General features: G+C 60.1%; 3 protein-coding genes across 3 annotated transcripts; 1 reads left to right on the top strand and 2 right to left on the bottom strand.

Annotated features, from left to right (window-relative positions):
- Window positions 1–52: 52 nt before the first annotated feature.
- On the bottom strand, window positions 53–7,505 carry VWCE (von Willebrand factor C and EGF domains). The gene is given in 23 exon segments (XM_039553414.1): window positions 53–278; window positions 281–544; window positions 632–713; window positions 825–907; window positions 1,013–1,021; window positions 1,024–1,102; window positions 1,253–1,335; window positions 1,404–1,500; window positions 1,671–1,756; window positions 2,108–2,225; window positions 2,408–2,493; window positions 2,602–2,689; window positions 2,875–2,957; window positions 3,046–3,139; window positions 3,214–3,314; window positions 3,317–3,520; window positions 3,620–3,748; window positions 4,439–4,555; window positions 4,622–4,738; window positions 4,825–4,953; window positions 5,219–5,308; window positions 5,382–5,476; window positions 5,971–7,505. Coding segments are annotated over 23 exon segments (2,478 nt in total). The 5' UTR covers window positions 6,081–7,505; the 3' UTR covers window positions 53–144.
- A 102-nt stretch (window positions 7,506–7,607) lies between these two features.
- Window positions 7,608–19,524, bottom strand: DDB1 (damage specific DNA binding protein 1). The gene is made up of 27 exons (XM_039553413.1): window positions 19,219–19,524; window positions 18,503–18,651; window positions 18,282–18,398; window positions 17,235–17,456; window positions 15,932–16,046; window positions 15,731–15,828; window positions 14,883–15,041; window positions 14,418–14,501; window positions 14,150–14,266; window positions 13,729–13,831; window positions 13,558–13,633; window positions 13,370–13,478; window positions 12,969–13,147; window positions 12,725–12,888; window positions 12,537–12,644; window positions 12,117–12,324; window positions 11,925–12,020; window positions 11,643–11,754; window positions 11,050–11,173; window positions 10,654–10,818; window positions 10,228–10,322; window positions 9,934–10,104; window positions 9,353–9,462; window positions 9,041–9,210; window positions 8,822–8,924; window positions 8,501–8,624; window positions 7,608–8,211 (listed from the first exon to the last, which is right to left on the bottom strand). The coding sequence occupies exons 1-27, from the start codon at window positions 19,277–19,279 to the stop codon at window positions 8,128–8,130; spliced, it is 3,423 nt and encodes a 1,140-aa protein (XP_039409347.1). The 5' UTR covers window positions 19,280–19,524; the 3' UTR covers window positions 7,608–8,127.
- A 41-nt stretch (window positions 19,525–19,565) lies between these two features.
- On the top strand, window positions 19,566–23,597 carry TKFC (triokinase and FMN cyclase). Its single transcript, XM_039553420.1, has 18 exons — window positions 19,566–19,758; window positions 19,933–20,033; window positions 20,119–20,308; window positions 20,380–20,490; window positions 20,573–20,754; window positions 20,825–20,903; window positions 21,002–21,091; window positions 21,205–21,239; window positions 21,337–21,421; window positions 21,495–21,584; window positions 21,681–21,797; window positions 21,968–22,087; window positions 22,184–22,293; window positions 22,516–22,659; window positions 22,754–22,857; window positions 22,936–22,969; window positions 23,076–23,165; window positions 23,253–23,597. The coding sequence occupies exons 2-18, from the start codon at window positions 20,028–20,030 to the stop codon at window positions 23,421–23,423; spliced, it is 1,758 nt and encodes a 585-aa protein (XP_039409354.1). The 5' UTR covers window positions 19,566–19,758; window positions 19,933–20,027; the 3' UTR covers window positions 23,424–23,597.
- Window positions 23,598–23,762: the final 165 nt, after the last annotated feature.

The following is a 23,762-nucleotide window of genomic DNA, read 5'->3' as shown; positions in this document are numbered from 1 at the left end:
CGTGCTGGCAGGGATGAAGGGACAGGGAATAAATACCAGAGTGACTTTATTGGTGGCAGGGGGACAGTTTCCCCCTCCCCAGGGCCAGGCCTGCTGGTCCTGCAGACCCCCTTTTTCTCCTTTCCTTCATCCTCCTCCTCCTCCTCACGGCATTCCAGGCACACCTGGCACCTGGAACCTGGGGCTGTCTGATGGCACTGCAGAGGGATCCTCATTCCCAGGGGATCCCTGAGCCTTGGGGGTGCCTGTGGGATCGGGGGGGGCTGTGGCCTCACAGGGGGGTCGGGGGGCACAGTGGGTGCCGAGGGGTGTCCAGAGGGGCTCAGAGTCATCGGAGGGGGCTTCCCGGCATCCCAAATCCCTGGAGAGGGACCGAGGGGGAGTGTGGTGGGAAGCAGGAGCTGGGCCAGGCGGTGGCGCGGGGGGTGAGGGGTGCCAGGGGGTGAATCTTCAGGGACTGGGGACTGGGATGAGGATGGGGAAGAGGATGGGGATGAGGATGGGGACAGGTCACCGCCCTGCAGCAGGAGCCGGACGTCTGTGGCTGACAGAGGGAGGATTTTGGTCAGCACCCACCTCTTTCCCAGGAGCACATCCAAGTGCCCGGGGATGGATCCGGGGATCCCATTACCTGGGCAGGATGGGCAGCAGCCCACGGGGGGCTCGGAGCAGGAGCGGGGGCACGGCCTCTCCTCACAGCTCACCTCTCCAAGCTGGGAAAACAGGGATCAGCCAGCCCTGCCAGCCCTTCCAGGGATCCAATGGCACCGGCACAGGCTCTCCATGGATGCGGGCATCCCATGGGAATGGGCGGGGGGTCTCACCTGGCAGGTGCAGTGGGTACAGGGCTGTCCCTCGGGAATGAAGCTCTGGCCGTTCTCCACCTTCCTGCCCTGGTAGTTGCAGTCTGGGGGGACCGAGTTTCAGGGGGGGTTTTTGGGGAGTTCAAGGGGGATTTTGGGCGGCTCAGGAGGATTTTGGGGACACCCCCCCTCCCCCCCCGAGCTCGTACCCTCACAGACGGGCAGCACCGACCCTCGGGGTGGAAGGGGTAGGAGCACACGATGGCACATTCCAGAGGTGAGCAGGCCACCGAGCCCAGCTGCGAGAGACGGGAGAGACCCCCGAGGGCCGGGCGTTAGGAACCCCGGGGCGCCCCCGGAGCTTTTCCCTGCAACGGAGCCAAAAACCGGCCTTCAGCCCACGGGGCGGGAGCCGCCAATCCTCTGGGAATGCCCGGCCCAGCCCTCACCAGGCAGATGCAGCTCAGGCAGGGATCCAGCGCCGACGGGAAGGTCTCGTTGTTGGAAAAGATCCTCCCCATGTAGGTGCAGCCTGCGGGGAGAGGGGCTCAGGCGGTCCCCGGGCGGCTCAGAATGCCGGAATTCCGGGCACACCCTCACCTGCGGAGCAGTCGGGGCAGCACTGCCCGGGAATGCGGATGGGATAAGGACAGGTCTCCACACAATCCGTGCGCTGGCAGCTCACGGAGCCATCTGCCTGCAGGCGGGAACACCCTGACAGACACCTCGGCATTCCCAAACCCGCCGGATTTGGGGGATTTGGGACCCGCCAGGCCACGGGCATCCTGAGGGCGGGAATGGGGCAGGAGCCGTGCGCTGGGGCAGGGATGGGGAAGAGGGAATGAAGCAGAGCAGGTTCTCATTCACCTGGCAGATGCATAACTCACAGGGATCGCCCGGAGACCAGATCTGTCCGACGGGAAACTCCACACCGTTGTCATCCAGGAAGCAACCTGGGTAGGATCCCTGTTCCCAGCTGTCCCGTAAAACCTGCCCTTCCAGCCCCTGGGTGTTGCCGATGTTCCACCCTCCCCGTTCCTAGGTATTCCCTATCTCCCACCCTTCCCATCATCAAGTATTCCCACATCCCACCTGGCTTGTGTCCCTCCTCATCCCACCCTGCCCTTCCCCACATCCCATCCCCAAATATCCCAACATCCCACTCTCCCCATCCCCAAGTGTCCCCCACATCCTCTCCCCCAGCTGTTCTTCCCATGCCATTCCCCTTTCCCCCAGCTTTTCCCCTCCTCCCTCTCCGTGTCCCTCCCTGCCCATTCCCAGCTGTGTCCCTCATCCCGACTCACCGGCGGGGGCCGGAGGGTCCCGGCAGGTGGAGCAGCACTGCCCAGGACCCAGGTGCCGCTGGTGCTGGGGACAATCCAGAACGGGGCAGGGAGTGAAGGAACATTCCACCTCTCCTCCCTGGGAACACGGGAACGGGTCACCTGCTGTCCCCACCGGCAGCCCCGAGCAAAGCCGGGATCCCCCCAGCAGGTGCAGGGAAACGCTGGAGCATCCCTGGGGATCCTCATCCCTGGGGATCCTCATCCCTGGAGACCTCCCAGCCTTGGGGATCCTCATCCCTGGGGACATCCGGGACTCACCTGGCAGACACAGGTGGTGCAGTCGTCCCCATCCAGGCTGAACTGGGCTCCGTGCGCATACGTGCGTCCCCGGAAATTGCACTTCTCTGGGAAAAGGGGAAGCAGTGGGGCTGGAGCGCCAAGCACAGCTCTTCCCTAATGCCCAGCCCAGGCCGGGGGTCCTCACACCCCCAGACTGGGGGTCCCGGGATCACCTGGAGTGCAGGAGCAGCAGTCGGCCGGAGAGGGGCTGGGGCAGGATCCTGGGGGGCATTCCGGGGAGAGGCAGGAGACATTCCCGGCCTGCAGAGGGGAGCATGGGGCTGGGAAACAGGATCCTGATTCCCCACGGAGGGATGATGGGAGGGTGTCATCCCCCCCAGAGCATCCCCATCCATGGCTGAGCCAGGATGCAGCATGATGAGGGTCCCCAAGGCCGGGAGTTGCCCAGGGATGGGGGGGGATTCTCCCATCCCAATCCAGCTCACCAAGCAGACGCAGACGGTGCAATTCCCATCGGATGGGGAGAACACATCGCCCTCGGCCCTGGCCACCCCCTCGTGCAGGCACCCTGCGAGCCATGGGGGTCAGGGGCATCCCCCTGGGAATTCAGGGGGGCCATCCCGGGAACTGGGGGGATCAGAGGGGCCGGGACTCACCCGTGCAGGTGGGGCAGCAACCCCCAGCCGGAGCGGGAAGCGGGTGGGAGCAGGGAACAGAGCAGGTCACGGCATCACAGAGGACTCGTCCCCCCTGCCAGGACAGGTGGTGGCTCATCCCAGGTCGGGATGGTGCCATGGGAAGGGATTGGGGGACGGGATGCTCACCTGACAGGTGCAGCTCTGGCATCCCGGCTCCGTCCAGCTAGCGCCGGGCTCCCGAGGGATCCCCCGGTGCCAGCAACGAGGGGACGGTGGGACGGAGGTGCCGGGGCTCCCACGGTACGTGGGAACGGCTCAGGGGACAGGGAGGGGGAGGAGGGAGGGAATTGGGTACTGGGAGCTGCCACAGGGAGGTGGGGAGAGGGGGAGCCCCTTGGGAGCAGGTGGGAGCCAGGAGGGAGCAGGACAAGGGTGGGTGGATGCTGTAGGGATTGCAGGATGGGCGACGGAGCCAGGATAGATTTGGGGTACCCTAGGAAGGAAATCAGGAAGGGAGAGACATCACTTGGGGCAGGCAGGGAGATGGGAGCATCCCACCCTGCTCCCCCAGGCTGGAGAAGGACACAGATACCTTCGCAGGACACTCTGTCCGCACTGAGCCGGTATCCGGGGCGGCAGGAGCAGCGGAAGCTGCCGGGAATGTTGTGGCAGCTGTGCTGGCAGGAGCGGCGCACGCCAGGCCGCCGGCACTCATCCACATCTGCAGGATAAGGTAATGTGGCAGGAGCTGCTGCACCCCGGGATGTGGCCCAGGAAAGAGCCTGGAGCACTGGGATGGGCCCTCGGCACAGCGCACGCAGGGATGAGGATGAGGTGGCAGCACTGTGGTCATAGGCCGATGGACACTTGTGTCCCTTGGGATTTGTGCCATGGCAAGGGAAGGGGGGCTGGCACAGTGCCCACAGGCTCACGGCCTCCTGCATCCCTTGGGATTCATGGCATGGAGAGGGATGAGGGTCTGGCTTGTGCCCACAGGCTCATGGCCTCCTGCATCCCTTGGGATTCATGGCATGGAGAAGGATGAGGGTCTGGCTTGTGCCCACAGGCTCATGGCCTCCTGCATCCCTTGGGATTCATGGCATGGAGAGGGATGAGGGTCTGGCTTGTGCCCACAGGCTCGTGGCCTCCTGCATCCCTTGGGATTCATGGCATGGAGAGGGATGAGGGTCTGGCTTGTGCCCACAGGCTCGTGGCCTCCTGCATCCCTTGGGATTCATGGCATGGAGAGGGATGAGGGCTAAGCCTGGTGCTCGCACATGCACGGAGAGGCTCAGTGGCCACCTGCATCCCTTGGGATTCATGGCATGGAGAGGGAAGGGAATCTGGTACAGTGCTCAGGGCCACCTCCATCCCCCGGGACTGATGGGAAGGGCCCCATCCCGGTGCTCACCCACGCAGGAATGCTGGTTCCCGTGGAGGTGGTATCCGGGCTGGCAGGAGCAGCGGTAGCTGCCCACGCTGTTCTCGCAGCGGTGCTGGCACGGTGTGGCCTGGCATTCATCCATGTCTGGGGGTTGGGATGAGGGTCAGGATCCCTCGGGAGCCCTGGCCGCCCCCCCGGGCCCCCGCGCACCCCGGCAGCTGCGGCGGTCGGCGGAGAGCTCCCGGCCAGCTCCGCACTCGCAGGCGAATCCGCCCTCCGTGTTCACGCACGTCCCCTCACAGGCCGCGCTCCGGCACTCATCGATGTCTGGAGGGACACAGGGAACGGCCAGATTTGGGGTGCGGACACCACCGGGATGCCCTCTCCCGTCGGGATATCGCACTCCCGCTCACCGGTGCAGCGGACGCCGTTGGCCGTCTCAGCCATGGAGAAGCCGATGGGACACACGCGGGCGACCTCCTGGCAGCCACCGTGGTTACAGGACAGGTCGCAGCCGTACTCCCCGCACGTTCCCGCTGGCTCTGGAACACGGACACGGCGTCCACAGGGCACCCAGGCCACCCTGGGACCACTCGCTTCCCACCCCGCTGCATGGATCCGCCAGGGATGGGGACAGTGCCGGGGAGAGGTGACAAGGAGCCACGGTCACCTCCATCCGCTGGGATTTGTGGCATGGAGAGGGAAGAGGGTTGGGCACGGTGCCCACTGGTTCATGGCCATCTCCATCCCTTGGGATTCGTGGCGTGGACAGGGAAGGGCACCCCGCATAGCCACTTCTCCCGGTACCTGGGCAGGTGATTCCCTGCTCTCCATCCGGGCACACACAAAGGTTGGGAGCGATGCAGGAACCGCCACCGCAGCCGAAGGAGCAGAGCGCTGTGGGAATGGGAACAGGAGCTCTGGGAATGGGAACAGGACCCCCACCGGCCCCCCAGACCCCCGTACTCACGCAGGGTGCACTTCCCGCTGCCCGGGGACAGCATCCAGCCGGGACAACATCCGCTGCTGGAGCCCTGGAAGCAGACGTGGGGCCCCACGCGGCGCCTGTGGGACACCAGAGCCTGAGGCCACCCTGTCCTGAGCCCCCTGCATGGAGCAAAGATCCCGGGAATGCGAGGACGAGGGAACAGCCGGAGTGGCCAGGATGTGCCCGTGTCCCGGGAAGCAGAGCATGGCACGGATCGGAGGAAGGTAGGATACGGTGGGACAGAGAGGGGACAACCGCTTCCCAGCCAACCCGAACATCCCAGCACGTGGTGATGGGAGAAGCGTCCCCCGGCTGGACGGGGATACGGAGAGCAGGGCAGGGATACGGGGAGCAGGACAGGGATGTGGGGAGGACAGGGATGCGAGGAGCAGGGTCATGCTCCCCTGGACCTGGGAAGAGGGAGGGAATTGCGGGGTGCCAGCCCCTCCGGCTGGGACCCCTCCGGCCAGCCCTCCTGCAGCTGGAGGGGCAGGGGTAGCCGGAGCTCGGCACGCTGCCCATCCCAGGTGTAGCTGGAAGAGGGAGAAGGAAAAAGGGGGGATCCAGCTACCTCTCCACGGCAAAGCTGGCCGGCTTCTTCCTCGCGGGATACACCCTGCCCTGGCCGCTGGAGAGGAACAGGGACACACAGGCAGCCTGGAAGAGCAGCTCCACCAACATGACAGGCGGCTCCAGCACGTCCCGGCGCCCGCCTTCCCGCCTGCCTTCCCGCTGGCCCTTGGCCCTGCTCCTCCTCCTCCTCCCGCCGAGCCGGGAACAATGCGGGATTGGAGGGGGGCGAGAGCGGGGGGGTCGCCAGCGGCACCCACCCCCCCCCCCCCCCAAACCCACACGGGGGGTCTGGGGTCACCCCAAGGTTGTCCCTTTCAGCTGGGGCGAGTGGTGGCATCCCGGCCATTCTTGCCCTGGCCGCGGGCCAGGAAAGGGGGTACCCCCAAGGCTTGGGAAGCAGCGGGAAAGGCGTCCCCCCTTCTCTCCTTTCCCACATCTGGCAAAGCTCCGGCATGGCCTCTCCCCACCCCTCCTCCTCCTCCTCCTCCTCCTCCTTCTCCTGGAGGCGCTGGGCCGCCTTCCCAGCCCTGCACGGGGACCCACGCGGCGGAGAAAGGGGCCGAGCGGAGCCGGGATGGTGGGATGCATCCAGGAGGGAGAGGGATGCTGCGGGACACCCCGCTCCAGTGACCCCCCGACCCCGCGCCCCCATCCCAGGGCAGGGAATGAAGCAAAGGTCGGAGGTAGGTAAATGATTGATCCCATAGAGCAAAGGGCACTGCTGCCTCCAAAATTCCCAATCCAGCACAAAATCCTTCCCAAGGGCTGGGATCACCCAGGGAAGACACAGCCCCCTTCCCAATGGAAGCCACATTGGGGGGGTCATGCCAGTTTTTTAGGAACCCCAGTGCAGCCATGGGAAGCTCCTGTCCTAAGGGAATGTGATCCCAAGTCCCTGGGAGGCAGCTCATGAGCAGTGGCAGTGGATAAACAATGCTCCAGCCCGGGCCAGCAGCACTTTTATCCCAAAAAGAGCAGGGTGCCAACACTGCACTGGCACCAGCACCCCCAGTGTTGGTGGGAAAAGGAGAGAGCTTCCAGGATCCAGGCTGTGCTGTGCCCTGGGCCTCCCAAATTTTGGGAACAGGCTGCTCCAGGCAGGTAAACAGAGCCCGAGGTAATAAAAGCAGGAGCAGAGAGTCCACGGTCACTCCCTGCTCCCCCAGCTCTGGGAAGAGATGTCCAAATATAGCCTTCTCCCTGCGGCCTCCTCGGAGAATCCGGGATGGAAGCGGGAGCCAGGGATGCTTCCAGCACCAGCTGTCTCTGGAAGGAAGGATTTGGGAAAAACCCACACGAATGGGACTTGGGGGGCACTTAACCAGGGGTTACAGGGGAGATCCAAGCTGGGGAAGAGCATGGAAAGATCCAGATAACCCCCAAATTCCATGAGAGATGCGAAGGAGGTGGGAGACCAGGAAAACACGAGCAGCCAGAGGCTGGAAAATCCAGCTTTCCCAAAAAATTCCGTTAAAATCTGCCTCTCCAGGCACTCACAGCACCACTGGCAACCAGGTAAGGAACTAAAATTTCCTACAGATCCAAGAAAAGCCAGAAAAATGTACTTGGAAAACAGGTGTCCCTGAGATCCCAGAACCAAGGACACGGATATCACCATTCCTCAGGACACGGATCTTTCCTCTTGGACTACTTTATTTGGTAAAACTCCGAAATCAGCAACACCTTGAACTTCCCAGAACTTCCCTCTCTGAGCAAGGCATGGATCCTATGGAGACAGAGTTATCCTGCTCAGCTCCAGCCTCGGCTGCTCCTCCAGCTTTGATTCCTCTTCCAAAAAACCACAAGGAATCCAAAAAAAAAAAAAAAACCAACCAAAAAACCAGGATCAAAAGCGAAACCAAAAGCCAAAAAAAGTAATAAAATATCTAAGGACACCAGGGAAAAGGGAATTGAGGCGAGGCCATCAGATCCCGGTGGATCACCCACGGAAAGGGACAGTTCTGGGCACAGCCAAGTCCACAGAATCCATGAATCCCAGCAGGAGATGACCAACACTGCCCCAAATTCCTAACAAGCTGCTCCCCCTGTGAGATTCCGTCCCCCTCCGGCCGCTGCCGCCGGTGTTGGGCACAGCTGGGGAAGGATTCCCTTGCTCCGTGAGGAGGGAAGGGGTAGGGAATGATCCCGAATCCTGCTAATGGATCCGGGTCAGCTCCTCTACGATCTTTATCAGGTCATCCACGGTGGCTTCCCTCTTCATCCCGCTTCCATCGTCGATCTGCGCAGGGAGGAAAAGGCATTGGAGACCTCGGCAAGTGCCAAAAGCCATTCCCAGATCGTTCGGGAAGGTGTGGATTTAGCGTTTCCCAGAGAGGCTGTGGCTTCCCCGTCCCTGGAAATGCTCCAGGCCAGGTTGGACGAGGCTTGGAGCAACCTGGTCTGGTGGGAGGTGCCTTTAAGTCCCTTCACACCCAAACCATTCCATAACTCTACAATTCCACAATTTACCGAGCCTGGACTCCTGAGCAAGGTCCTTGAAGGATCCAAGGCCACATTCCCAAGCTCACCTGCAGGTTTGCCACCACTTCCTGCATCTTGGGCCTGCTGATGTCCAGGAAACTCTCGATCAGGTCCCCGTCGATGAATCCCGTGGCCGGTTCCGTCTTCCGTTCGGTGTGGAACGATCTCCAGGTGCCGCCGTCAAGGAGCCAAATCCACAGGGAATAACACCAGCCCTGGACGTGGTTAATGGTTGGACTCTGCGCTCTTAGAGGGCTTTCCCAACCTCAATTCCATGATTTCTGAAGGCGCCAGCAAACCCGCTCCCACCCTCTCCAGCCGGTAAACCCCACCCGGCGCCGGCTCCTGGCTGGAATGCCAAAGGATATAAGGAATGCTCAATCTTCCCCACGCTCTTGATGACTTTGTTGAGCCTATTCTGCATGTCCAGGAGCAGGTTGTACCAGCTTTCCGACAGGGATGTCACCAGGCCTGCACGGGAGTAACGGACACGGGGTTCGGAATGCGGCACAGGGTGGAGCTGGATGAGCTTTCCAACCCAAAGTATTCCAAGATTCTGCAGGGAATCCTCAGGGCCTGCTCCTTACCGATCATTCCATTGACGGTGCCGAAGAGCACGGATCCCTGGGTGGGCGTGGAAGTCTCTCCCAGGTTCTGCATGACCAGGGATCCGTGGCAGAAGACATTGACGAACTCTCCCAGGTGGGATAATCCCACTTCCTGCAGGTGCTGCCGCTCCTCGTCCGTCGTGGCCGCGCTGGAATCCCAAACACTCTGCTCAGTCCCGGATGGGGGCACTCCAAAGCTATCCCTTGCTCCCAAGAGCTGGGAATGCTCCTTCAGTTTTCCTCAAGATCCTATCACCCCATCCCATCCCCAATCCATCCCATCCAGCTCACCTGTCCTTCTGGCACACGAACAGATTGAAAGCGTTCTCCGCTCCCAAGAAATTATCATCATCCAGGATCTCCACAGCGCTCATCCAGTTTGGATTGAAATCCCGGGCAATCTGCAAGGGGCCAAGAGGGAACACGCTGTGTCCAGGTGGCCTGGCCTGAGATCCTGCATGCTCATCCCACCCCACACCAATATTCAGGAACAACGTGGGATCCAGCCTGTCCCTCTCTGCTCCAGGAAGCAGCTGAGCAGGAAAGGCACTCCTGGAGATGGTCTTGCTCCAAGTGGCACTTGGATAACATCCTGGGAAAGCGTGGAGCAGCCCGTGCCAGAGGCACTCCAGCATTTTAAACCCCCATTCCAAGTGGACACCAGGCATCCCAGATGGCACCTCCCACCCGCCAGGCACCAGCTGCTCTTCCCACAGCCAGTTCCCTGGAAACGGAGGGATCCATCCTTCCAGAAACCACGGGGATCTGTGTCAAACCTTATCCAGCCAAGCCAAACTCCTCCTTTTATCCCCTCCAACACCGCTCCCTGTGCCCAGAGCTGTCAGAACGGCTTCCCAGCGCCGCTTCCGCACCTCCTCGAAATTCCCTTCCATGGGTTTGTAGGCCAGGAGCAGCACGGAGCGCATGAGGTCTCCCACCAGGATGAAATCCCCCTTGGTTTTCAGGTACAGGGCCATGATGTTGTTGTAGTGGTTGCATTCCGTGCGCAATTCCTTCTCCGCTGTCCACTCGTACAGGCGGACCTGCGGGATGGGACATGGATCGGGATACTCCACGTGGGGGCTGGGATGTGCACCCTCAACCTGGCTCACATCCACATCCACAAACATGCTCCCAAAAAAAGTCAGGGTCAGGGTCATGTTTACCGTGCTGTTGATGCTGGCTAACAGCTTCCCATTGAATTCCACCATGGAATACACAGCTCCCTTGACCTCCTTCTCAGCCAGGCTCTGCAGCTTCCCTGGAATAAAGCTTGGGTTGTTTATCCCAAGGCTGGCAAGTTCAGCTGAGCTGTCCTGAACTTTGCCTCCCAAAGAACTCTCTCTGAGGGGGAACAAGTGCCATGGGAAGCAAATCCCAGAATCCAGGGCTGGTGAGGGATTCCTGGGCTTCTCTAGGAGATGGGGGGGGGTGGGGGGAAGGGAACACAGAACCTACAGATCCTGACAGCTGATTCCTTGGGAAAAACTGCCTGCTCCTGGGACACAAGCTCTCCAGGGTCTGAGGAGTTCATCCCTGATCTCCCACCAAAACCAGCGGGATTTTTCCCAGTGAGAACACCTCGTTCTTACCATCGGAGTAGTGGAAGACGACGATCCGGCCCTGCTTGGGCTCCGCTTCCTCGGGATACACCATGGCAGTGCCCACGATGAAGTAGGTGTTGGGATCCTTCCCCAGCTTGCAGGAGACCAGGCTGAGGGCATACTCATTTTGCAGGAATTGGTGAGCATGGAGCACTGGGGAAAAAAAAAGCGGGAAAGGGAGGAACAACTGGCATCCCAAAGTCCTTGAAGTGAAAGCTTAAGACACATCCTAGAGATTCCCTGTCCTATTCCCCACCACCTCGTGCCATCAAAAATTGCTATTCCCTAAATATGGCTGATGTTCCTCCAGGAAAATGCTTTGGCTGAAGCTCCCCTGGGCTTCTCCAGGATGGGAAGAGCTGGATCTTGGGATGGGACAGGTACCTTCGAAGGTGTGCTGGTCTATGATGAGCAGGTTGTGCACTTCCACCTCCTCTCCGAAGGATGTCTCGTGCGGAGCCGTGCTGCTGGAAAACAGCTTGCTGGTGCTCACGCTGCTGGACAAGGCCTGGGAAACAGGAAAATCCGTCACATCCCAGTGCTACTCGGGATATCCACAGAGCTCCAGGCAGCCGGGGAGCAGGAAAAGGGATGGAAGAGCAGGTGGAGTGAGGAATGAGTAAAGGGACACACTCCCTGCTCCTGCAGGGCTGAGTGATGGTGTTGATATGAGTATACACTCTGTGTAAACTGCTGTGGCTGCCAGAGCCAGATCCTTGGGAAAGGGAAAGCCTTGGAGACCACACAGAAGCCTGGATGGGATACGGAAGGAGCAGCGCCCAAAAATAAAGAGGGATCAGGTGGAACAGTGGCTGTGCCACCCCCTCGGAGAGATCCCACCAACCCATTCCTGCCCAGCTGAGGAACTGGACTGGACTCACAGCTTTGGAAGCTCTGGAAGGGAGGACCATGAAGGAAAAGCCGGATCAGGAATTCTGATCCCCACAGCGCAGGGATGACCCAGCCTGGGATCTCACCTGGGTGCTGGCGCTGGGTCTGAGCGCCGTGGTGCCCCCGCTGGCATCCTGCACCTCGATCCGGCTGGAGAGCACCCCGAAACACTGGGATACCTCTTGGTAGCAGATTTTCCTGTGGGATAAACAGAGCCATGTGGCTGGGAGAGCCTGGAAAGGCCATTCCAAGAGCTCTGGAACAACAAGGGCTGTTTGTTTGCTCCTGGGATGGCAACGTCACCCCAACCCTCGTCCCATGCAGTGGAGCACCCGGATCCCAGGAATCCTCATCCCAGGAATCCTCACCTGGGCGACTCGTAGAGGGGAACAGTGCGGATGTGCAGCTTCTGGATCTCATCAATGGTGCCGATGGTCAGGGTGCTGTTGTTGGCCAAGGCCAAACTTGTGGGGGAAAAAATCATGGAAAACACGGGGTGAAAAACCAGGACCTCCCACTCCTCCATATTCCTCAGGAACAGGAAATCGTGGCAGGCTCACCTGTCGGGATATCCGTCGGAATTGAGGGGGCACATGTAGTTGACCTCCTTGAGGTTGACGTTGGAGAAGACCAGCTTGTGGTTGCTGCTGTAGATGACGGTGGGGCGGTCGGAGCAGGCGAACACGTTGGTGGTGGACAAGGAGCGGAATGTCCTCAGCACGGTGGGCTGTGTCCCCAGGGTCACCTTCTTCCTGTCACTCAGCAAGCCTGGATTCAAAGGGAGAAGGGATTGGGATCTGCCACGCCACCTCAGGGAAAAACAGGAGTGTGGGTAAGCACATCCCACATTGAGGAATCCATCTCCTTCCTCCAGCGTGCTGGAGGAATCCGCCAGCCCTCAGCCAGTCCCATCTGAGCATGAGGCTGTGAAAGCAAGGAGGATCTTTCCCAAGAAACTGGAAAGGAAAGGAAAAGGTCACCTGTCTCAAGGCTGAGGCCGAAGTAGAAGAGAGCTCCGTCCCCCAGGGCACACAGGAGGTAGTGGCTGCTCTCGAAGGTGGTCATCAGGATGGAGCGAGGGATAATCTCTGTGGGAAGCAGGAAAAGGGATGGATGAGGTCGCTCAGGACCCGGCCAGTGACCCCTGCCACCCTTGGGAGGCTCCTACCTCCTCCCAGCATCTCCTTGTGCAGCAGCTCGAAGGACGGGAGCTTCAGGATGCGGGCGGAGATGTCGGTCCAGAGCCCGATGGCGCAGAGCGGGGACATCCCGTTGGAGTCTCCCAGGGGGGTGATGTCCAGGCAGGCCACCTCGTGCTCCATCTCCGTGCAGCTGTGAGGAAGGAGGGTGGACAGGTGTCCGCCTGGATCCCAAATCCCAGCATCCCCAGAGCCCTCAGGATGTGGGCTCACCTGATCTGCCGGAGCTCCTGGGGCCGGATTTCCAGGTAGTACAAGGCCCTTCCCACGGCCACCACCACCTGGTTGCTGTTGCAGGAGGCGACGCTGATGTTCTTCCCGTTGGGCTCTTTCCACTCGCTCACCAGGGATTTGGGCTCCTGGCTGACCAGTCGCACTGAGGCAGAGGTGATCTGGGAAGAAAGATGGGAAAAATAATGGAAAACAGCATTTCCAAGGCGGGTGGCACAGCAAGAACCTTCCTCTTTCCATATCCCTTAGAAACATGGACCCAGGATCCTGTTTGCTGATCCCATCGGATCTCAGGGAAGCACTCCCAACCCCTACCCTGGATAAGTCACGATCCAAGTGGCACCAGGAGAGGCAAATCCACATATTCCTTGTGCTGGAATTACCTGGATCAGCTGCTGATGCGCCACATTGCCGCAGAAAAACGTCTGCTGGTCATCCACAAATCCCGTGAGCTCCGTCTCTTCCACTTCCTCTCCGTTCAACATCAGAACCCTGAGCAGGGAAGGGAACTCCCATTAATTCCTGCTCTGACATGGGGCTGAGAGCCTGGATCAGCTCATCCCACCTTTACCTGGTCTGGCCAACAAAGGACAGCACCAAGGTGTTGTCTGTCTCCCGGTGCGGATCCGACCTCAGCGGCCACAACCCTGCAACAAGGAGGCCACAAATCCTCACAATTCCACATCCCAGCCTCATCCATGCCCACCACGTCCCCTCTCAGGCTGTGGAACACCTCCCACACCTTTAATTCCTGGCAGGTCGATGCTGGCGTGCTCGTGGATCCCAATGCCGTTGCGGATGATCCGCAGCGATCCCTCTTTGAAGGCCCCGGAGCAGGTGACCAGCTGAGGGAAAAGCAGATGGACTATACCAGCTGTGGCTGGGAAGCTCTCCCACTCCTCTCTGGGATCATGGAAATGGGGAACCCATTCTAGAATCATGGAATCCTGGAATGGTTAGGGTCGGAAGGGACCTGAAAGATCCACCAAGGCCAGGCTGGACGGGGCTTGGAGCAACCCGGTCTAGTGGAAGCTGTCCCTGCCCATGGAATGAGATGATCCTTAAGGTCCCTTCCAACCCAAACCATTCTGGAATTCTATGATTTTATGGACACACCCAGCCAAAAATTCCCAGCAGCGAGGAGGGAAAAGCAGGAATGTTACCTGGCCTTGGCCTTGCCTCTCCAGGTCCACCACACACATGTCCACGATGGGCCCGAGGTTGGTGAAGGTCTCCATGGCCACCACGTAGGATCCCTGCTCGTTGCTGTCCACGTTGAGCTGGGAATAAACACCGGGATCACTTTTTGCCTTTCAAGGAGCAGGACGGGGAAAGGGCAGGCAAGGGGAAGATGGGAAAATGTATCCGCATCTCCAGGTTTTGATGGAAATCCAGTCCTGTGGGAACACACAGCCAGGAGCTGCCACGTACCTTCACGAGCTGGGAATCTCCGAGCCTGGAGCCAACGAACACCACGCCGTTATCCAGGTAGGTCAGGCACTCGGCAATGGATGTCTGGGAAGTGAGAAGAGGCAGGTGGAATGTGGCATGGAAAGGTCCTGGCACACATGCACACCTTCCACCACTAAGCTGTTACCCAACAGCAAAACCCCGGGCGTGGGAAGGGGATTTGATCCCTTCGTAAATCCCACAGAGTCCAAGCTCCTCCCAGTGCAAGTACCAGGAAAAAAAAACCGGGAAGATGGTGTAAAAAATGGGAAGAAAGTGTCAGTAAGTGCCCACAGGGAATTTCCCAGCCACCAACAGTTCAGGGCTGTGACAAATGTGAAACATCAACACCCCCTACTCCAAAATTCCCACTCAGCCCTAAACGGAGCCTTTCCCAACTTGGGAGAATCCCAGGCAAGTGCCAGGGATGGCCCAGGTGATTCCTACCTCTCCCAGCAGCTCCACACGCAGGTCCTTCAAGGTGACAGTGCCGTCCATCTGCTCCTCCTTCTCCAGGAGCAGCATGAAGAGCCGCCCTTCCATGTCTCCCAGCAAATACCGGGATCCGTTGGGATCCACGCGGTTGTGGCACACGATGGTGCTTTGCTGCAGGGAAAGCAAGGAATTCTAGGATTCCACTGGAACAGCCCCAAACTGGTCCCCAGAAGGTCTGTGCAGGTGACACACTCCCAGCTCCAGGATCCCACATTCCCCATTCCAGAGCCCCAGGAGCAGACTGAGACCTCGAGGCACCAATATTCCCATTTTTTCCCCCAAGGTTTTTAGCCTGTCCTTATTTCCATCTTAAAGGGACCTTTGGATGGCAATTCCAGCCCTCTTTCAGCTCAGAGCAGCACCTCAGCCATGCCATTGGTGCTTCCTGCTCCGATTAAACGTGGGAAGTGGCCTGTTATTCCCAAAAAACCCACAAGCCCAATTGCTGTCCCAAAATCTTTAAGCCTTTTCTCCTCCGGACAAGTCTCCAAGAGGCTCATCCATGTTTTCTACTGCCTGAAACGAAACCAGGCTCTGCCCTGGAACTGTGCCCAGACCATGCACTAATTCCTAATTAGTCCCATTCCCTGGGGCCCAAACTAAATTCCAAGAACTCCACAGAAAGTGGAAGCACACAGGGATCATGGATGTCCCTCAGCGACCGGGAAGCCCAAACCTCTGCAAGTCCAAGTAAGTGGCGCTGTTAGACCACACCTGGGACAAGAGAGGTTGGAACTCCTGGCTGGAAGGCCTGGGAAAGGCGGGATTTTTTGGGATGCAGCAGCCCTGCATCCCCTCACCTTGATGATGGGAGGAGCGATAGCCAGGTATTTATCGCCGTTGTGGTAGGTGATGGATTCCTGCCCGATGATGATGGCACCTCCAAAGGGCTCCGGCACTGCGGGACACACAACAAACATGAGAGATCCCATCTGGAAAAATGCAGCCATCCAGCCTGGAAAAACCACGGGAAGATCTTTCACAGACAAGGTCATCCCAACCTGCGATGACCATGGAGGCTTCGGCCTCCACGTTCTCCTGCTTCCAAGGGCCTTTGTTGAACTCCTTCTCCCGCAGGGACACCTCGTATGTCTTCACGTGGCGGCCCTGGGGGTCCTGCAAGAGAAGGCACAGGTGGATGAGATTCCAGAAGTGAGGAGATTCCACCTCATCTCCTGCGAAAACACCATTCCAGGGAGCTGCTGAGGCTTCCCACCTCCTCATCACCCCTCACATCCACACGGCACCATTCTCCCAGGTTTGCCATATATAAATAGCCCCCCGAGGAAATCCCTGTGCCAGAAAAGACTGGGAAGTGTTTTTCCACTGTTTTACAACTGATTTCCTGGGATCTGTGTTCCTCTGACAACCTGGGAACAAGTGGCACTATGGAATATCACCTCTTCCTCCAGCTCCTGCAAACGTTCAGGAATTATGGGGTTTTTATCACATTCCCCCCTGGTTTCAGAACTTCCCAAAAATTACCCCAGCCTCTGCTGTCCTATTCAGACCAAATCCTGGGATAATGGGTAATAAATGGAGAAAGAATCAAGGAAACAGCTTGGAAACATCCTGCTCTCCCCAGGCAGGGATCGAAACAATCCAGAGCTTTATGACTCAGAACTGACATCCTGCTCCTGCTCCAAGGATCCAAGTTGTTTTGACATGGAATCCTGGAACCATTAAGGTTGGAAAAGCACTTCTCCAAGTGTTCCCCCAAACTCCAGCTGTGTGGTGAAAAAGTGGTTTCTTCCCTGCAGGAAGTTTGGGGGGGATCCAGCAGTGCCCAAACAGGGAATAACGGAGCCGCTGCTGGCGTGGGATTTCAGCTGAGCCGGGCATAGCCTGGAATTTAACAAAGGAAAGCTAATCCCTTGCTCAGTCAGCACAGGAAAGGCTCTTTGGATCAAAGCAGGCATCCAGATAAGGCCTGGAATGCTCCCTCTGTGAGGAGCCAGGTGATGGAGAGGTTACAGATCCTCGTATACACCTGGAGTTGCCTCCCAAAAACACCGAGCAAGTCGTTGCCTTGTTTTTTAAGGAAAGGCTCAGGCCTCGCTACGGAAAACGACTGGTTCTGGATCTGATCCACTCGCTGGAAAGATCCCTAAGCTCCTCCTGGGGGTTCAACATGGGAGCACTCCCATCCAAGGCAGAGCTGCCCAGGAATCCTGAGGGAAAGCGTTGCTTCCTCTCTCCCAGAGCTGGAAAAAAGAGCTGGACCTGAAGGAGCTGGACTCATCCCTCAGTCTGCCTTCCAAAAAACCTTTGGAAAACCTTGGTTATCCATGGATAAGCAGGCACCTGGTAGACGAAGCAGATGGTGGGAGCTTGGCAGCCGTAAAGGAATTTCACGTCGATGACCTGGAGCTCTTCCAGGCGGATGTTGAAGGCCTTTAATTCCTTGTTCTCCCGATCCAGGGGGATGACCTTGAAAAGGCCGTCATAGAGCCGCAGCCCGATCATCCGGCACTCGGGATCGATGATCCCGATGATCCCGGTCTCCGAGGGGCGGCCAATGCGATCCTGAAGGAGAATTCCACGGAGAGGGGAAAGAAAAAGGTGGTAAGTGCCAGGAAATTTTCCCTGAAAAACAGGGACAGGGGTTGCCAGCCCTTAGGTGAGGAGTGGCTCCTTGCAACACTTCCCAACGGGCTTGAGAATTCCGGCTGGGAAGCCACCAAGGCTAAGGAGGAGATGCCTCTCCAGGTGCCATGCCACACACCTTCACCACAAATTCCCACAGGACTCATTTCCCAGGGAAAATTCGGCCTCACAAGGAATTTAGGCTTTAATTTCCCTTAAATTTAATTTGTTATTCCATAAACTCTCCCCAGAATTTGCTTGAATCCATAGGGACAGGGCTTGGAGCATCCTGGTCTAGTGGAAGGTGTTCAGGGCAAGGGGTGGAATGATGATCCATAAGTCCTGTCCATCCCACACCACTCCAGGATTCCACATGTTGGTTTAGATGGGATATTGGGAAGAAATTCTTCCCTGGGAGGGCGAGAAGGCCCTGGGATGGATTTCCCAGAGAAGCTGTGGCTGCCCCATCCCTGGAAGTGTCCAAGGCCAGGTTGGACGGGGCTTGGAGCAACCTGGGAGAGTGGAAGGTGGAAAAGCTTTAAGGTCTCTTTTCCAACCCAAACCATCCCAGAATTCCATGAATCCTCACAGAGACCAAGAGTAACTCTGGAGACATCCCGTGGCTGCAGGTTAGCCATCCCAGATCCAGCAGCCGGCAAGGAACCACCAAGGGAACAACCCAAATCCCACCCGCTGCTGCACCAGCAAGGCAAAACCATCCCTAGGGAAGGGAATTCCCATTCCAGGTGCTGCCCTCCCCCTCACCTGCACGTTCCCATGGGCACGGGTGATGATGTCGATGCTATCCCCGTTCTGCTTGTATTCCAGGATGCAGGCATTGTACTTGGCTGTCAGGATGAACAGCAAATCCTTGCTCTCCCCCTGCCCGAAAAAACCCGGACGATGCAAATTCCAGAGGGGTTGGAGGTGCCCATCCCACCCCATCCAGGTGGGCACGGCTCCATCCCTGCTCTTCCAACACCCACCTTGGGGCGGAAGAGCTCCATGACGGCGGTTTTTCCGTACATCCCCACTTCCTTGACGGGCCGGAGCCCCTCGGCCGTCACGACATAAATCTCCAGCCGGGTGTTCTTGGCAATCAGCAGGTTCAGGTCCTCCGCAGAGGTGAAGTGTCCTGGGAAAAGCAGGAAGGAATCCCAGAGGAGGGATCAGCTGGCACCTCGGGGTGCCGGACTGCACTCCCACAGCCTCCCTGGAGCATCCCAAAATCCCAGCACGTTCCTTCCACGGTGCCCAGTGCTCTCAGCCAGCTGCTTTCTCTCAGCCCGCACTCCTTGTTTTTCCCCAGGAATGCTCTTCCCACAGTCTTTTCTCAGGAATTCTCATTCCCGGGGTCTCTTCCCACCACGCCCAGCACTCCCAGGGCTCTTGGGGCTCCCGCAGCTCCCCCAAATCCCACTGTCTCTCACTCCTATTATGGATTTCAGGAGCACTTTAATCCTCCCTCTACCCCAAAATCCCCCGGTACCCCAAAACCCACCCGTGACCCCCAAACCCCGCCCTACCCCAAAACCTTCCCCATACTCCCAATCCCCTCCCGGTGCCCCAAAACCCCCCCAGCGCCCCCCGGCACCTCCATCCCCCCTCTCCCCCGTGTCCCCCGTGCCCCCGGTACCCCATAACCGCCCTCCCACGTTCCCCCCAAAACCGGGTGTTCCCGTCACCCCCCGCCCCGCGGTACCGGTGACGCAGCCATTGACGGCCGTCGGCTTCTGCGCCGTCACCACGTAGTTGTAGGACATGTTGGGGGAACCGGGGGGTCCCGGGGGGGTCGCGGGGGAAACCGGGGGGGAACGGGGAGCGCGGCCTCTCCGCCGCCGTCGCCGCCACTTCCGGGAAGTGGGGACACTGGGCCGCTCTAGCCCGCTGAGGGGACACGGGAGGAGCAGACGAGACGGGCCGCTCTAGCCCTCTGGGAAGACCGCGAAGAGCAGATGAGACGGGTCGCTCTAGCAAGCTGGGAGGACCCTGGAGAGCAGACGAGAGGGGCGACGGGAGGACCCTGGAGAGCGCAGGTGTGGAGGGGGATGCGCGGGGGATCGCCCCCAAAACCCGCGGGATCCGCGCTGATCCCCCGAAGGGAGGGCCCCGCTTGGGAGGATGCAGCCCCCTCCCAGCTCCCTGCAGCTCTGTGCCCCCCGAAACCTGGGGCGGGGGGTCCCCGCTGTGAGGGGGGAGCGCGGATCCGTCCAGGGCCTGCGCTGAGAGGAGATCCCTGAAGGTGGGAGTCCCCCCATCACAAAACAGAGGCGTCCCTATTTGGGGGTGGTCTCCCCCTGATTTCCCATCCCACAAGGCGCTCCCTGCCTGGGGGGGTGTCCCTATTTGGGGACAACACCAACGCCAGCCCCCCATTCCCACCAGACACTCCCATCTCACCCCACTCCCTTCCCAGCCCCGCCTCTCCGGACCGCTGTCCCTTCCAGCCTGGACCTTGCCCTCTCTCCGGACAGATCCCATTCTCGGATCCGAGCGCTGCGCTCCGCTCCCATGGAGGTGAGCCTGGAACGGGGGGGTTGTCATTCCTGTGGGGTTGGCATTCCTCCTTTTCCTATCCCACCGCCCCCTGTTTTCCCCCCAGGTCTCCAAAAAACTGGTGACGACCGTGTCCGGCTGTGCCGACGATGCTCTGGCTGGGCTGGTGGCCTGCAATCCCGGGCTCCGGCTGCTCCAGGGACACCGGGTGGTCCTTCGGGATGACCTGCCGGCCATCCGTGGCCGTGTGGCCCTGCTGTCCGGAGGGGGATCCGGCCACGAGCCCGCGCACGCAGGTGAGACCCCCCCTGCCCCACCTGTACCCCCCCCCACGGACACTGTTCCGAGCCCTCCTCCCTCTCCACAGGCTACGTCGGGAAGGGAATGCTGACTGGAGTGGTGGCCGGAGCCGTGTTCGCATCCCCGTCCGTGGGCAGTGTCCTGGCGGCCATCCGGGCCGTGGCACAGGCCGGAGCAGGTTGGGAACACACCGGCCTGGAGCTTTGGGGTCCCCCCCTCCAGTGCTGCGTCATTCCCGTTGCCTCCACATGCATCCGCAGCTGGGATCCTCCTGATCGTGAAGAACTACACCGGGGACCGGCTGAATTTCGGGATGGCCCTGGAGCGGGCGCGGGCCGAGGGGGCCAACGTGCGGATGGTGGTGGTGGGCGACGACTGCGCCTTCGCCACGCCGGGGAAAGCCGGCCGCCGCGGGATCTGTGGCACCGTCCTCATCCACAAGGTCCTGCCGGGATCCTTTGTGGGGATTTGGGGAGTTCTGGCGGGTCGCTCACCCGCTCTGCCCGGGGCAGGTGGCGGGAGCTCTGGCTGAGGCGGGAGCGAGCTTGGATGAGATCGTGGAGAAGGTGACGGCGGCTGCCAAAGCCATGGGTGCGTTGCGTTATCCTGTGGGAATGCTGTCCTGTGTCCCCCAGCCCCTGATTCCTGAAATTCCCCCCGGGTTTAACGGAGCATTCCCACCTGCACAGGTACCCTGGGTCTCAGCCTGTCTCCCTGCAGCATCCCGGGATCCAAGCCCTCGTTCCAGCTGGCTGAGGACGAGATGGAGCTGGGGCTGGGTGAGGAGCAGCCCCTCCGCGTCCCCCTCGGATCCCCAGAGGGTCCGAATACCCCTGTCCCCCCTGGGGAGGCATCACCAGGGTTGGGATGTGACGCGGCCCTGTCTCCACAGGGATCCACGGCGAGGCTGGAGTGCGCAGGATGAAGGTGAGGGGGCAATTCTGCTGCTTCCTCCCCATTCCCAGATCCCCCCTATTCCCAGACCTCCGCACTCTGCTCTTCCCCTGCTCTGTGTTCCCTCCAGGTGCTGCCAGCGGATAAGGCCGTGGAGACGATGCTGGAGCACATGACGGATCCATCCAACTCTTCCCACCTGTCCCTGACCCCTGGTGAGCCCCCTGGCCCCTCCGTGCTCCCCCAAATCCCCCGGATCCCAGTCTCATCCTGCCACCCATCCTGCAGGATCCTCCGTGGTGCTCGTGGTAAACAACCTGGGTGGATTGTCCTGCCTGGAGCTGGGAATTGTGGCTGGAGCTGCTGTGCGCTGCCTGGGTGAGTGCAGGGGGGAGCTTGGGATCCCATTCCCTGGCTCCGGCTGCTCTGGAATTCCGCTCTGAAATTCCCCCGCCTCGCTCCTGGATCCCACAGAGAGCCGAGAGATCCGCATCGCCCGGGCCTTGGTGGGATCCTTCATGACGGCGCTGGAAATGGCCGGAGTGTCCCTCACCCTCATGCGGGTGGACGAGGAGCTGGTGGGGCTGATCGGTGAGTTCCCAGTGGGAATGTGGCCTGGGATTGGGGCACGGGCGTTGCCAGGTGCTGGGTGACGGGACACGAGGTCAGTGGGATGTCTGGGAGTGGAATTCCTGGCTGCTGGATGTGCCAGTGAGGATCCAATGGCATCCTGAGCCGCCACATGCCTCTGGCTCTTCCAGATGCCAAGACCACGGCCATGGCATGGCCCAACATTCCCACGGGACCGGCAACCACCCGGAGAGAGGAGGTGCCAGCACCGATGGAGGGACCCAGGAAGCCACAGGATGAGCCTGGAATTGGTACAGAGCTCCCGTCCCTTGTCACACACCCCACCCCCCCCGCCCCGTGCCTCAGTTTCCCTTGGGAACGTGCAGGGATGCATCTCCTCTCTGCAGGACCTGGCACAGTGCGGGTGCAGCGGGTGCTGGAGCGGGTGTGCAGCACCTTGCTGGATATCCAGGATAAGCTCAACGAGCTGGATCGGGGAGCTGGTGACGGGGCTGCGGCCACACGCACGCCGGGCGGCCCAAGTGGGTGTGGGGGCCGTTATCCAGGGAATTGTATCCCCATGGCACCTCCTGGGAGCGGGCAGTTCTCCAGGACATCCCTTCTTGGAATTAAGGAAGCCTGGGGTGCTCCTTCCTAGAATTGTATCCTGGAATGTCTCTGCATCCAGTGCCACTGAGGGCTGTCCCTGCTTGTCCCCACGAGGGACAGGGGACTCCAGGGCCACCCCCATCCTGTTGTCGCTTCCATCCCCACAGCCATCCGGGAATGGATGCGCTCCCGGCCGCCTCCGGCCGCCCCGGCCCAGCTGCTCTCCGCCCTGGCTGATGTGCTGCTGGAGCAGATGGGAGGCTCCTCTGGAGTGGTGAGTGGGAATGGGAATGGGAATGGGAATGGGAATGGGAATGGGAATGGGAAGGGGCCGTGTTGCCCGGATGGGATTGATGGTATTCCCAAAGCTCTATGGGCTCTTCCTGACGGCGGCCGCCCGGAGCCTGCAGGGCCGCAGCGATTCCCCGGCATGGGCTGATGCCATGGACGCCGGGATTGAGGCCATGCAGAGGTCAGTGCCGGGGGCTGTGGAATCCCAATCCGCCCTGGGAATCCCAATCCCCCCTGAATTTCCCTGCATCCCGCACAGGTATGGAGGAGCCGCGCCAGGAGACCGGACAATGGTGAGTGCCGGGAGAGCCCGGGAGCCAGGAAGGCTTCCAGGAGGATTCCAGGGAGTTCCCACCTGGCCTCAGCACCGACTCCCAGCCTGATTCCCGCTTTTCCCAGCTGGATTCGCTGTGTGCAGCCGCGCAGGCTCTGCATGCCCTGCGCAGTCCCGGTGCCGACCCGCTCCGGGTGCTGGCAGCTGCTGTCCAGGTACGGAGAGCTGGGAGCTGAGATGGTGGGAAAATTGGATGGGAATCCCTGTTGTTACCCTGGAAAACACCCTGTTTTCCCTGGCAGAGCGCAGAGGTGGCAGCGGAGGCCACCAGGCACATGGAGGCCGGGGCGGGCAGAGCCAGCTACATCCGCTCATCCCGGCTGGAGCAGCCCGATCCCGGGGCTGTGGCAGTTGCAGCAGTGCTGGGAGCAGTGCTGGAGGGGCTGCGGGACCCCCTGGAGGCCCCCCACTGATGACAGGGATGTGTATCCCAAAAAATCTGTGTCACTTCGTGGTGATAGAGGCGTGTATCCCAATAAACCCTCATGGCCCCCCACGTGACTGGGAAGCGTATCCCAATAACCCTTGGGGTTCCTTCAAGGACGTGTTTCCCAATAAACCTTGGGACGTGGCCCCCCATAACCCCACTCTGGTGACCAGGAAGTGTATCCCAAAAATCCTTTGTGTTCCCCATGCTGGCTGGGAGCGGCGGGATGGTGGAATTTGGGGGTGTGGAGGTGCCCGCTGTTGCTCCAAGCTGGGAAGGGAGATGGGAACAGGGATCCTGTGACTTAGGGGGAGGAAGGAAGCCC

Source organism: Corvus cornix, chromosome 5, assembly GCF_000738735.6.
Source record: "Corvus cornix cornix isolate S_Up_H32 chromosome 5, ASM73873v5, whole genome shotgun sequence".
Classification (NCBI taxonomy): Eukaryota; Metazoa; Chordata; class Aves; order Passeriformes; family Corvidae; genus Corvus; species Corvus cornix.
This window is presented reverse-complemented; position numbering and strand designations above follow the sequence as displayed.